Raw genomic sequence first — 10,698 nt, 5'->3', positions numbered from 1 at the left:
GTTATTTAAAAGAACTGTAATTTTAAAAAGAATATCATAAACAATTCTTATAAAATTTAGCATCAAGTTTGAGCCGTAAAATTTTTCGCTTATAGTTAAAAAAACTCGAATTAGAAATTATCGGCTCAAAAATTATCGTAATCTAGATATTATGGTAAATAATAGCAAATACTAGTTCTATTCGAATTTATTAAATCTTGATCCGAAAGAATCTCTTATCTCTAATGCCTTTGAATATTTTTTTTCAAACTTTTTTTTTGTGTGTTGCAAAAAAAATTCATTTGAGATGGAAAGTAAAAAGGAATAGAAAATTATGCAATAACCGGTCAATTTTAAAAAATTTTCAAATTCTTTTTATTTTTTGTTGAACGCAAACAAGAAAAACTTCATTTTCTTTATGAATTTATTAATAGTTTTACGAAGAAATTAAAAGAAAAAGAAAATTTTTATCTTGTTTTTAAGAATGCAAATATAAGAAAGTAAGAATTTGATTCGATATAATCTCAGAAAAAATTTTGATATATCCCGTGTTTGACATTTATTACACACATGCTTACGTATTGATATTATCGCATCGCAAACACATTCAAATAGAATATTCATGTGGTGTACCTGTTTACATCACCTATGTAGCTTATGTAGTTATGTACATGTAGCTTTGTAGTTAAACGGCTAAAATTAGCATAAACGACTAGAAAAGTCATAGTAAATAGTAATTACTATTTTTTTCTTTTATCGCTATGTAAACAAATCTTCGTCTTAACTTCGTCGTAAATGTGGGAAGAGGAAAGCATTATTTAGAAAAAAAATGTTAGTTTTTGTTTTTAATGTTATTTTTTTTATTAATTGTTTTAATTTAATTTCGAAATGTATTTTAAACTCAATTGATTTAGAAATATTTATAATTATACATGAATTTTATTTTTTTTCAGAATTACAATCATTATCACATAAGGACAGTTGTGATCAGCTCATAATTAAGTAGAATTACGATTAAAAAATAAATTAATGAATTTGTACAAAAAATTTAAATAATTGTTAAAATAAGAAAGGATCCTTCAACTGATTTATTAAAATTATGAGATTAAATCAAATTTAATAAAAATGAGTTTATTAAAAATATCTGCAACTGATTGTAAAGAGAAAGAAGCTAACGAAACTCTTGATGATTTCAATGAATTTGTATATGAGAACGGGAAAACTAAATGGGGCGATCGGTTATGTAAGTAATTTTTTCTTTTTGCTTTTTTAATATTAGAATACATTGAATTGGTAGAATATACTGAAAGATCATCTTCGAAAACCAATTAAAGTATGGTCTTAAGTCAAAATTTACGAAAGTGGCGTATGAATCAAAATAGCATTCACCCGATGATATATTAAAAAATTAAATTTTATTTTAAAATTTAACAAATTCAATTTAAAAATTTAATGTAAGCAATGCAGTGTGCTAATGGAAGCAGTTAATAAAGCAATAACATGCGCTCTAGTTTTATACATTGGAGACACTTCATTATTTTATTGACTCTTTATAATATTATCCCAAGGAGTGCTAACATTTAAATGTTTTCATTTCTCTTTTTTGTACAATTTTAAAATTTTCATTTATTGCACGCAATTCAATTAATTTAAGTTAGATATAAATTTTCTATTAAATTTCTAACCACAGTTCACAAAACTTGTTTTTTTTTACTATCTATTTCAGGTGGAGTCGTTTTATTAATAATTTGCAGTTTAAATTTAATAATTGGTATATTTTTAAGTAGTAACAATTTAATTGATATGTTAATTGAAGAAAGAACTAAAATGAGACCGGGTTGGCTACCAATGGAAGATTGGAAAAATCCAAAACATATTCCAAGAATATATGTTCATGTATATACAATTGAAAATCCGTATAATTTTAAAGAAGGTATTGATAAAAAATTAAAACTAAAGCAATTGGGTCCAATTGTTTATGGATATAAGGCTCAACAAAAAGATGTTGTTTTTGAAGATGATGGAACATTATCATATACAACAGTAAGAGAATTTGAATTTCTTAAAGAAGAAAGTGAACCTGGTATCATGAATAAAACAATAACTATTGTTAATCCTGCAATGATAATACTTGCAGCAAAAAGTGGACGACATATTCTTCAACATTTTGAAAATATATATTTAAATAATACGGTTTATCATATATTATGGAATGGTTCAACAAAATTTACAAATTTAATTAAGTCAGGATTCTCATATTTATTACCAACTGATAATTTTGGTCTATTATACAATGTAAGTTTCATAAATTGTTTATTAGTTACAACTTTCAAAATTTTAATTACCTTTTCACCTATATTGCATTGAATTAAAACTAAATTGAAAACGACTTCAATTTTTACTATAGCAAGACCGAATCGAAATCATTTATTAATCAAACTGCTTAATGATCACATACATATATAAAAAAAACGTAAATGTTAATTAATTATTGCGTCTAATATGAATGTATATATTTAATTTTTCAGACATTTAGACTATTCAAAGAAAGATACAATGTTCGTATTGGTCCAAAAAATAAAATAGAAGATTTTTGGAAAATTAATACACTTAATGGCAAAACAAAATTATTACATTATAATAATTTTAGGGGTTTTGATGATTGTCCATTTTCGGTTGTGAATACAACTGATGGGACAGGTTTTCCGCCATATTTGACTAAAAATCATACATTCAGAATATCAATAACGAGAATTCCGCGTCATTTTATCTTAGAGTTTGAAAAAGAACTCATTGATAAGAATATTAATACATATAAATTTACTGTTTCACATGAAAATTTTATGAGGACATACGACAGCAAAGATTGTTTGGGAAATTATAAAGGAATACAATTACCAAGTGGCTTAATTGATGCATCAACGGTAGCTTATGGTAAATATGCATTGTAATCTTCAAAAAGAAATCATTTTTTTTTTAAATCGATTTAGTAAATAAATATTAATATATTCATAAAATTTTCAAATTTATTTTAGATTTTCCATTTGCTTTTTCAAATCCTCATTTATATGGTTTTAATGGCGAATGGGAAACAAATATAGAGGGCTTATCACCAAATAAAGAAGAACATGAATCATATTTAATAATGGAACCTTTAAGTGGTGTTCCACTACGAGGGCAATTTGGTCTACAGAGTAATAGTTTCTTTGGCGATTTAAGTAGTTTACCTAAACTTAAAGCTTTTAGTAATAAAATTGTGCCAATGTTTTGGCTTCAAATGGTAATTTATTACATCAACATTAAAAATTTTTGAATACATAAATAATTGTTCATAATAAATAAAATACAACTTTATTAAATTTTTTTTTAGAAATCCGACGATTTTGGTTACACAACATTAATATATTATTGTTTATATTGGCTTCCTGTTCTACAAGTCATTGTTGCCGTAATATGCCTTCTTTTAGGTGTATTCTGCTTTTATTTAGCTATCAAGAAATTAATGATATTACAGAAGAACGATATGAAATTTAATCAAGAAACAGTAAAAAGGAAAACAGAAGTCATAGAATATGATTATTAAGAGGGATCGTGTAATTATCATATATTCAAATGTATGGGATCTAAAAAGAATGCAAAGTTTCAATAAGATTTTGATTATAAATTGTTCGTATTTTTATCAAAGAGGAAAATTATTCTCTGTTTTAGGCGTAACAATTACGCTTATGCTGTTTTTGCTTTAGCTTTAAAAAGAGCATTTGATATTTTTTAAAACATATTTTTAAGTATCTATATATTATATAATTAAGAAAATTTAATAACTTCTTATGAAAATTTTCAAAAAATTTTTATTCCTTAGTCAGACTAAATACGTACCTAAGTAAATACGTCTATTAATTTGTAAAGCTACATATTGCAATAATTAATTTTTATGTGACTAGGTTTATTAAAAAGTTTTTATGATTTTTCCTTTAAATACGCTTGCCTGTGTCTAATATCAAAATGACTACTTTTTAAAAAACCTGAATGAAGTTAAATTTCCTCGTATTCCGTAATGAAAGTGATTTCTATCCGAACATAGAAATTTCGGCTTTATCTGAATCCAATAATTTACCTCTCAGGTTGAATTAGATTTAAAAACCATATTATTGCGATATCTAACTCAAATATATTTAGAAAGGGTGATAATATGTTAACATAATTTTATTGGTTAGTAATTTGATAAATTTAATTCGGTTTTATTTACCTTTAAGCACTCATATTTAAAGATTTAATTTATTTTTGTTTAAGCACACAGCTTCATTATTTGTATTAGATATGTACGTTCCAGTATGTATTATACCTGTGTACATATAAATAATTTTTGCAAATTTGATATGTTAATGCTGACACAACGTCAGTTAGTAGTTAGTTAATAAATAAGTTTCTGTTTTAATATATTCTTGAAGTTTTATTTTATAATTTGTAACATAGATAAAATACTAAATACTCGTAATTGTATGACGAGTACTTGGTATTCTACCAAGTACTCGTAATTTAAAAATAACTCTATTATTATTACAAAAAAAAAAATATGTTTATGTACCCTTAAATTAAGATGTAAGAAATTCTTTCCCTTAGACGTTTACGAGTAGATTTTTTTTTTATTTTTGAGTAACAGATCTACCTTAACATCCGACATCGGTCTCTTTTTGACCACCCTTTTTGTGTTATGGATATAGTAAAACATCCTTTAGTTCATATTTTTTTTATTCTGGACTAGGCGATCCATCTCTTCAAACGATCAGATAATACTATCATATATGTAGATAGTATTATCCCAAAGTATTGCTCTTACAAATTTCTCATACATCATCGGATTCGCAAGTTAACGATGATCACAAAAAAAACACTAGTATATCACTATCTCTTCTAGTTTAACCCCATAAGGCTTTCAAAGTTTTCCAAATGGTTTTTTCAAATATCTCGTGTTTTTGACTGCTGTTATCAAGGCATATTTGCTATTTCAATTTCGTCTCCCTCTAAAAACTTTCACAAAAGACAATATTTTTTTAATGCAAGAAAAATGGAGAACTATTATAATACGTATGTATATCACACATATGTATGTATATCTGGAATAAGCGAAAAGTATTTTCTTCATCCAAATACATAATTCAAACTTGACCATTTTGCGGAGAAATCATAATACAATTTAGTTCATTTATCTATATTCACAACTGAATGTTAATCTAATTTTACCACAAAATCATTTAAAATGCAAATTTTTATGCATTGAGGTCTTAATACATACATAATTGAATCATAAAAACGGAGCAGATGTGTACCTAAAATGAAGATAAGATCCCTTTTTTAATAACTAATTATTTAATTTTAAACATAAATATCAGATTTTAATTTACAAGTTTTAAGGGTATTATTTTCACAGTAATTCTTAAAGTATAATTCTTAATTCTCTTCATAAGTATTGTATACATTCATGTACTAAAAAAGAAAGGCTGGATAACCTAAAATTCTCTCTGTACTAACAAAATATTTCTGAATTCTGATTGATATACATTTTGAATAGAAACGCAACTAGGTTACAATATAAAAAAATACATCTTTTCAAATTTACAAAAAAAAATTATCTATGTATTTAGAAATCTTATTTTTTTCCAGATTTTTTTATTCCACCTCCAACTAATGGTCCTTTTTGGGATGCCTTCTGTTTGGCTGCTTCTAAGGCTTTTTGTTGTTCTTTTTGCTTTTGTTTAAAAGCTACATCAGAGTCATCCATATCTTTCTCTGCTTTTTTTGGTGCTTTTAATGGTTTTTTTTTACCTCCTTCACGTCCAGACATTTTAATTAGGACTCTAATTTATATATTATATTTAAATTTTTACAAAAGTAGTTAAGGTGATTTTAAATTGAGGTATAAATTTTAGAAGAACCTAGCAACTATAGTAAAATTGAAATGCGTTTGTAAAATGAGTTGCCAGACCAAACAAAAAGAAGCAACAATGGCAAATTCACTAAATGTCAAATTTCCAAAAAATGATAGTTCTTACTTCAATACTTTGGAATCAATGTGATACCTTTTTCTGTTTAGAAAATAAAACACAGGATAAAATCTGATTAGAATTTACGCACCAAATTCGTTTAGCAGCTTTGTCAGATATTCCTAACATTTGTATAGATTGCAACCCACGCTATGAAATTCAAGAAACTGGAAATCAATTGATTCCGCTAAATGTTAAAAAAAAAGAATTAAATTGTGCCATATGGTTTTTATTAAACATATGACAGAAAATATACAAATGTAAAGATTTCTATTTTCTGACAGATTTTTTCTGATGTTACATTCAATTTCGATCTGATTAAGTTTTAATCTAGAGTGTATTAAGGTTTTTTAATTAAAAACCTAAATTAAATGAATAATTTTAAAAAAGAACTTTAGTTAAAATTTGCGGTGTTGTCTAAGAAATATAATTTTATCAAAAGTGTCATATTATATACTATAGGAATAAGATTAACGAGATGTGTCATATGAAAAAGGTGTCAAAACGTCACAATATTTATATTCCGTACTTTATTTACAAATTAGGCTAATGTACGGAACAAAAGTAAAAAAGAAAATATTAAGAACTTTGACGGATTGATTAATGGAAGCTTAAAAACAAGCTAAACACAAACAAAAATAAACAATAGAATACAAAAATTTCTTATTTTTAAAAATTTTTAAAAAAGTTTTGCATCATTTTAAGTAGTTTTTTACAACGTACAAAAATAAACAAATTAAAAACAAAATGAAATGCGTTGTTCCAATTTGTTCCCACATATCTGGGACACAAAAATATACTTGTAAATTTTTTCAATTTCCCAAGGATGAAAAAAAATCGAAAAGTTGGAAAAAGAAAACAAGGTTTAGAAGATTTGAAAAATATCTAAGTATTTAAAATTATGTAAAAAAATAATGTTTTAGGATGCCAAAAGATGTTAAAGATCCCCGAGTTTGCTCTTGTCATTTCCCAGATGGAGATTCAAAAAATGATCCAATAATATATAATCCTGACAAAGCGTTTGCTTTAATCCCAAATTCAGAAGGAGAAAATGCAAGACATTTGCGTAAAAAAAGAGCGGAAAAGAGAAAATTAGAAGAAACAGAAAAATCGGTTGAAAAAGAACCGCCAAAAAGTGAAAGTAATATAAAAGAAGAAATTGGAATATCCGATAAAAAGAAAACTCATGGGAAAGATTCAAAAAGTGATAAGGAGAATTCTGTTGCAAATTCCCAAAAAATAAAAGAGGAGGGAAATGCTGATAAAACTCAACCATCAACATCTGCAAATTCAAAAAATATAGGGAAAAACTTTCTAGATGTATCAAATGAAATTCTAAAGTTAAAAGGACCACCAAAAGTTTCAAAGGTTTCATTCGACTCTCGAGCATCGCGTAAAAGCCTTAATTATGCCGCTGTGAATGTTTTAAGAAAGTGGTTGTATGAACATCGCTACTATGCTTATCCAACCGAAAACGAAAAGACAGAATTATGTGAAAGAACTGGATTAACTTTAACCCAGGTAAAAGAAGTTATTGAATATTTACATAATATTAACTATAAAATGCGTAAATCATAAAATTGAAGGTATTGAACTGGTTTATAAATGCAAGACGGCGGTTATTGCCCGAGTATTTAAAACAAGAAGGAATTGTTCTTGGGAAAGACAAGGCTGCTCATATAATAAAAAGAAAGAAAACTTTATCAGTCGTTAATGAAAATGGAGAAGATCAAGCAGAAGCACCACCAATGAAAATGAAGAGCCCACCTGTAACAGCAGATAAATTTCTCGAGACTTCTACAATCGTAAGTATTTAAATGGTCTAATTTAAAAAAAAATTTAATTAACTGTGTGTCTTAGAAAACTAATCCGGAAATATTAAAATCAACGACAAAATTAACAACATTACCGATTAAATTTGGTAAAATTATTTCATCAACAAATTTGAATAAAGCAAATATGACAAATACCACCAAATCACGTCAAGTAATTGGACACAAAATTGTTCAACTACCTGGGGGAAAAGTGATAAAACTTGAAATTTTTAATAGACCTGAGACTGATGGAAAATCAATTCCTAAAAAGCCTAATTTGATATTACCATTAAATATCGATACCAATACAACTTCAGGTATTTTATTTTTATAAAAAAAATATAGATAATATTTACCTACATTTTGTATCTTTATTTTGATGGCAGCTTCTTTTAATTTATATAAGAATTCTATAACACCTACAGCTGAACCACCACTAGAAATATTTGCCAATGAAGGACCCGATGAAATTTCTCTGGAAAATGATTCATTAGTTACTAAATCAATTGAGACAACAACAAAACAAGAACCAAATACAACAAATGAAAGCGGAGAAAATGTGAAAAATTTTATAATTATTAATAAAAATAATTGTAATGGACAAAATACATTAACTCCTACAATAATACCACAAAAACGTAAAATTGTCATCCCTACAACTGGATTAAATAAAGGAACTATAAAACAAATTATTAAAATACCAAATTTACAGAAAGTAGATTTGAAATCTACATTGCCAACTCAATTAGTTAAAGTACCAAAAAAAATTATTACTGTTTCTGAAACAAGTCCTGCTAAAATAATCAAAACAGAAAATAAGAAAAACTATATTTTTATAAATAATGATAATAAATCAACAACTTTAATATCTAGAAAAATTGAAGGAAATGATCAACAAAAAATAACGCAAATACTTGTTGATTCAATTCCAAAAGTTAAGGCAAATTCAATTAAACCTACATTAAATATTTTGCAAGGTAAGTTTATAATTTTAAAAAAGTATATTAAATACTTATATATTTTTGATTAAAATAAAATTAATTTTAGGTATATTTCGGTATGAAAAGCAATTAAAATGCCTTTATATGTTAGTAGATGACGATATTAAAGAAAGTGATATCAAAATAGAAGAAATATCATAAAAAAAATATTCATTCGATAAAAAATTATTATTGATTGTATGTACATAAAATGAGGACAAAACAAAATTTTCTTTAGGAATTATGTGTATTTTGAATATGATGTTTTATACATACACATTTTTCTTTTTTTAGTTTTCTTATTTTTTTTTTTGATATAGTGAAATATTTCAAATTTCTATATTATTTCAAATTCTATAGATTTTCACTAATATTTATTATTTCGAATTGATTGGATTTTGAAAATTTTTTTTATGTAATATACATATTATGTTTGGTTGACCTAACATTCCCGAAATGATGTTAATTTTATCTTCAGGTGCAATCTCATGTTAAAGATTATGGTTTCGAATATATATCTATTAAAATAAGGAGTACCTGGGTATTTATTTTATGCTTTTTAAAAAATTAAAAATTTATTACCTTAAAATATAGATGATTATATTAAATATATTGATTTTGGAAATAAATTTTATGAGACTGCAATAGAATAAACTAATTTAATTCGTAAAGCACATAGATAAACACAAGATCACTTAAGTTTATTTTGTTAAACTTAAAATTATTTTACTTATTTTTCATATTTTTTTGAATATAATGATAATGAGAATTGTTAATAATTTACGAAGATAAAATTATATTCTTTAAACTTAACTATTTTAAATAATATTGAATCTGAAGGTGAAATTAAATCGATTAATTCCAAAAATGTTCGGTCATTATGTAGTGTAAAATACAAATATTTTTCATTAGTTTAAATACACCCAATTGAAATACAAGTAGAAAGCATAAAGAACATAATTTTTGTAAAATGTTTAAATAAAAAAAAAAAAAAAAACAAAAATATCAACATATCTATTTGTTTTCAAACAGAAACACAAATTCATCATATAGTAGAAAATAATATTATATAATTAAATATAAATGAAATTACTTGAATTATGTTTTAAATTGTAGAAATAATTTCATAATTTAAAAAAAGAGAAAAAAATTCATTTATTTTTTTTTAGCCATTCATAAGTACAAAATTGAAACAAAATTTCTAACTTGTTATATTTTTGTGATAATCAAAAATGATTTAAAACAAAAAAAAATTAAAGTTACATAATTGAATTGTTTTTATGTTGTGCAGTTTCTTAGCTATAAATTGCAATTGTTATTTCATATAATAAACTGTTTTTTTTTTTTTAATTTTTAATTTGTTTTACCAAATTTTTTTATTCAAAATATTCGGTATGGTATGTCCATTTCATTCAAAGAATAAAATAAACCAAATTCATTAAAATTATTGCGGATCCTATCCAAAAGCAACGTCGATTTACACATATATATGTATATATACATATGCACATGTATCTAATTTTTTTTTTCTATTTTGTGCAATTATCTTAGGTTGATGTTTACTTTTTATAATAATAAAAATAGATATTTTATCTAAATAAAAAAAAAAAATGATTGTTAAAACCAATAATGTATATTTATAATTAGTTATAATGTTTGATTTTTAATTATTATAATAAAATTATTCGTTAAAATTATATTGTGTTTTATTTATTAGATATGTATATATCATATAACTACATTAAATTGTGCATAATGTTATAATTATTGTCCACAAGAATATTGAAATTTATAATATTATTTATGTATGTATTTAAAGAAAACAGAATACATTATGTTTCTGCTATAAAATTTTCTAATTAAAAAAATTTTATATGTGAATAT

The 10,698-nt window shown here is 24.6% G+C and overlaps 2 protein-coding genes across 3 annotated transcripts; both read left to right on the top strand.

Moving 5' to 3' along the window:
* Positions 1-938: 938 nt before the first annotated feature.
* LOC129614637 (lysosome membrane protein 2-like) lies at positions 939-4,253 on the top strand. Its single transcript, XM_055529367.1, has 5 exons — positions 939-1,222; positions 1,706-2,274; positions 2,508-2,913; positions 3,015-3,259; positions 3,350-4,253. Exons 1-5 carry the CDS (start codon positions 1,105-1,107, stop codon positions 3,560-3,562), a joined length of 1,551 nt encoding a protein of 516 aa, XP_055385342.1. The 5' UTR covers positions 939-1,104; the 3' UTR covers positions 3,563-4,253.
* Positions 4,254-6,621: 2,368 nt separating this feature from the next.
* Positions 6,622-10,435, top strand: LOC129614643 (uncharacterized). 2 transcript variants are annotated; one of them, XM_055529373.1, is made up of 6 exons: positions 6,622-6,883; positions 6,944-7,541; positions 7,607-7,825; positions 7,881-8,151; positions 8,260-8,811; positions 8,882-10,435. In XM_055529373.1, the coding sequence occupies exons 1-6, from the start codon at positions 6,768-6,770 to the stop codon at positions 8,974-8,976; spliced, it is 1,851 nt and encodes a 616-aa protein (XP_055385348.1). In that variant the 5' UTR covers positions 6,622-6,767; the 3' UTR covers positions 8,977-10,435. The 2 variants fall into 2 exon arrangements, with proteins under 2 accessions (XP_055385348.1, XP_055385347.1); XM_055529372.1 differs by having other exon boundaries at positions 8,221-8,811.
* The last annotated feature ends 263 nt before the right edge of the window (positions 10,436-10,698 follow it).

This window comes from Condylostylus longicornis, unplaced genomic scaffold (assembly GCF_029603195.1).
Source record: "Condylostylus longicornis isolate FDR11 unplaced genomic scaffold, ASM2960319v2 ptg000114l, whole genome shotgun sequence".
NCBI lineage: Eukaryota > Metazoa > Arthropoda > Insecta > Diptera > Dolichopodidae > Condylostylus > Condylostylus longicornis.
This window is presented reverse-complemented; position numbering and strand designations above follow the sequence as displayed.

What these genes read in the sequence shown, in the direction of transcription:
- LOC129614637 (XM_055529367.1), top strand. Translation starts at nt 1,105, where the DNA reads ATGAGTTTATTAAAAATATCTGCAACTGATTGTAAAGAGAAAGAAGCT. An exon ending in TAAATGGGGCGATCGGTTAT is followed by an intron (nt 1,223 to 1,705) that starts GTAAGTAATTTT and finishes TATCTATTTCAG; the next exon opens with GTGGAGTCGTTTTATTAATA. An exon ending in ATTTTGGTCTATTATACAAT is followed by an intron (nt 2,275 to 2,507) that starts GTAAGTTTCATA and finishes TTAATTTTTCAG; the next exon opens with ACATTTAGACTATTCAAAGA.
- LOC129614643 (XM_055529372.1), top strand. Translation starts at nt 6,768, where the DNA reads ATGAAATGCGTTGTTCCAATTTGTTCCCACATATCTGGGACACAAAAA. An exon ending in CTGGATTAACTTTAACCCAG is followed by an intron (nt 7,542 to 7,606) that starts GTAAAAGAAGTT and finishes ATAAAATTGAAG; the next exon opens with GTATTGAACTGGTTTATAAA. An exon ending in TTCTCGAGACTTCTACAATC is followed by an intron (nt 7,826 to 7,880) that starts GTAAGTATTTAA and finishes TGTGTGTCTTAG; the next exon opens with AAAACTAATCCGGAAATATT.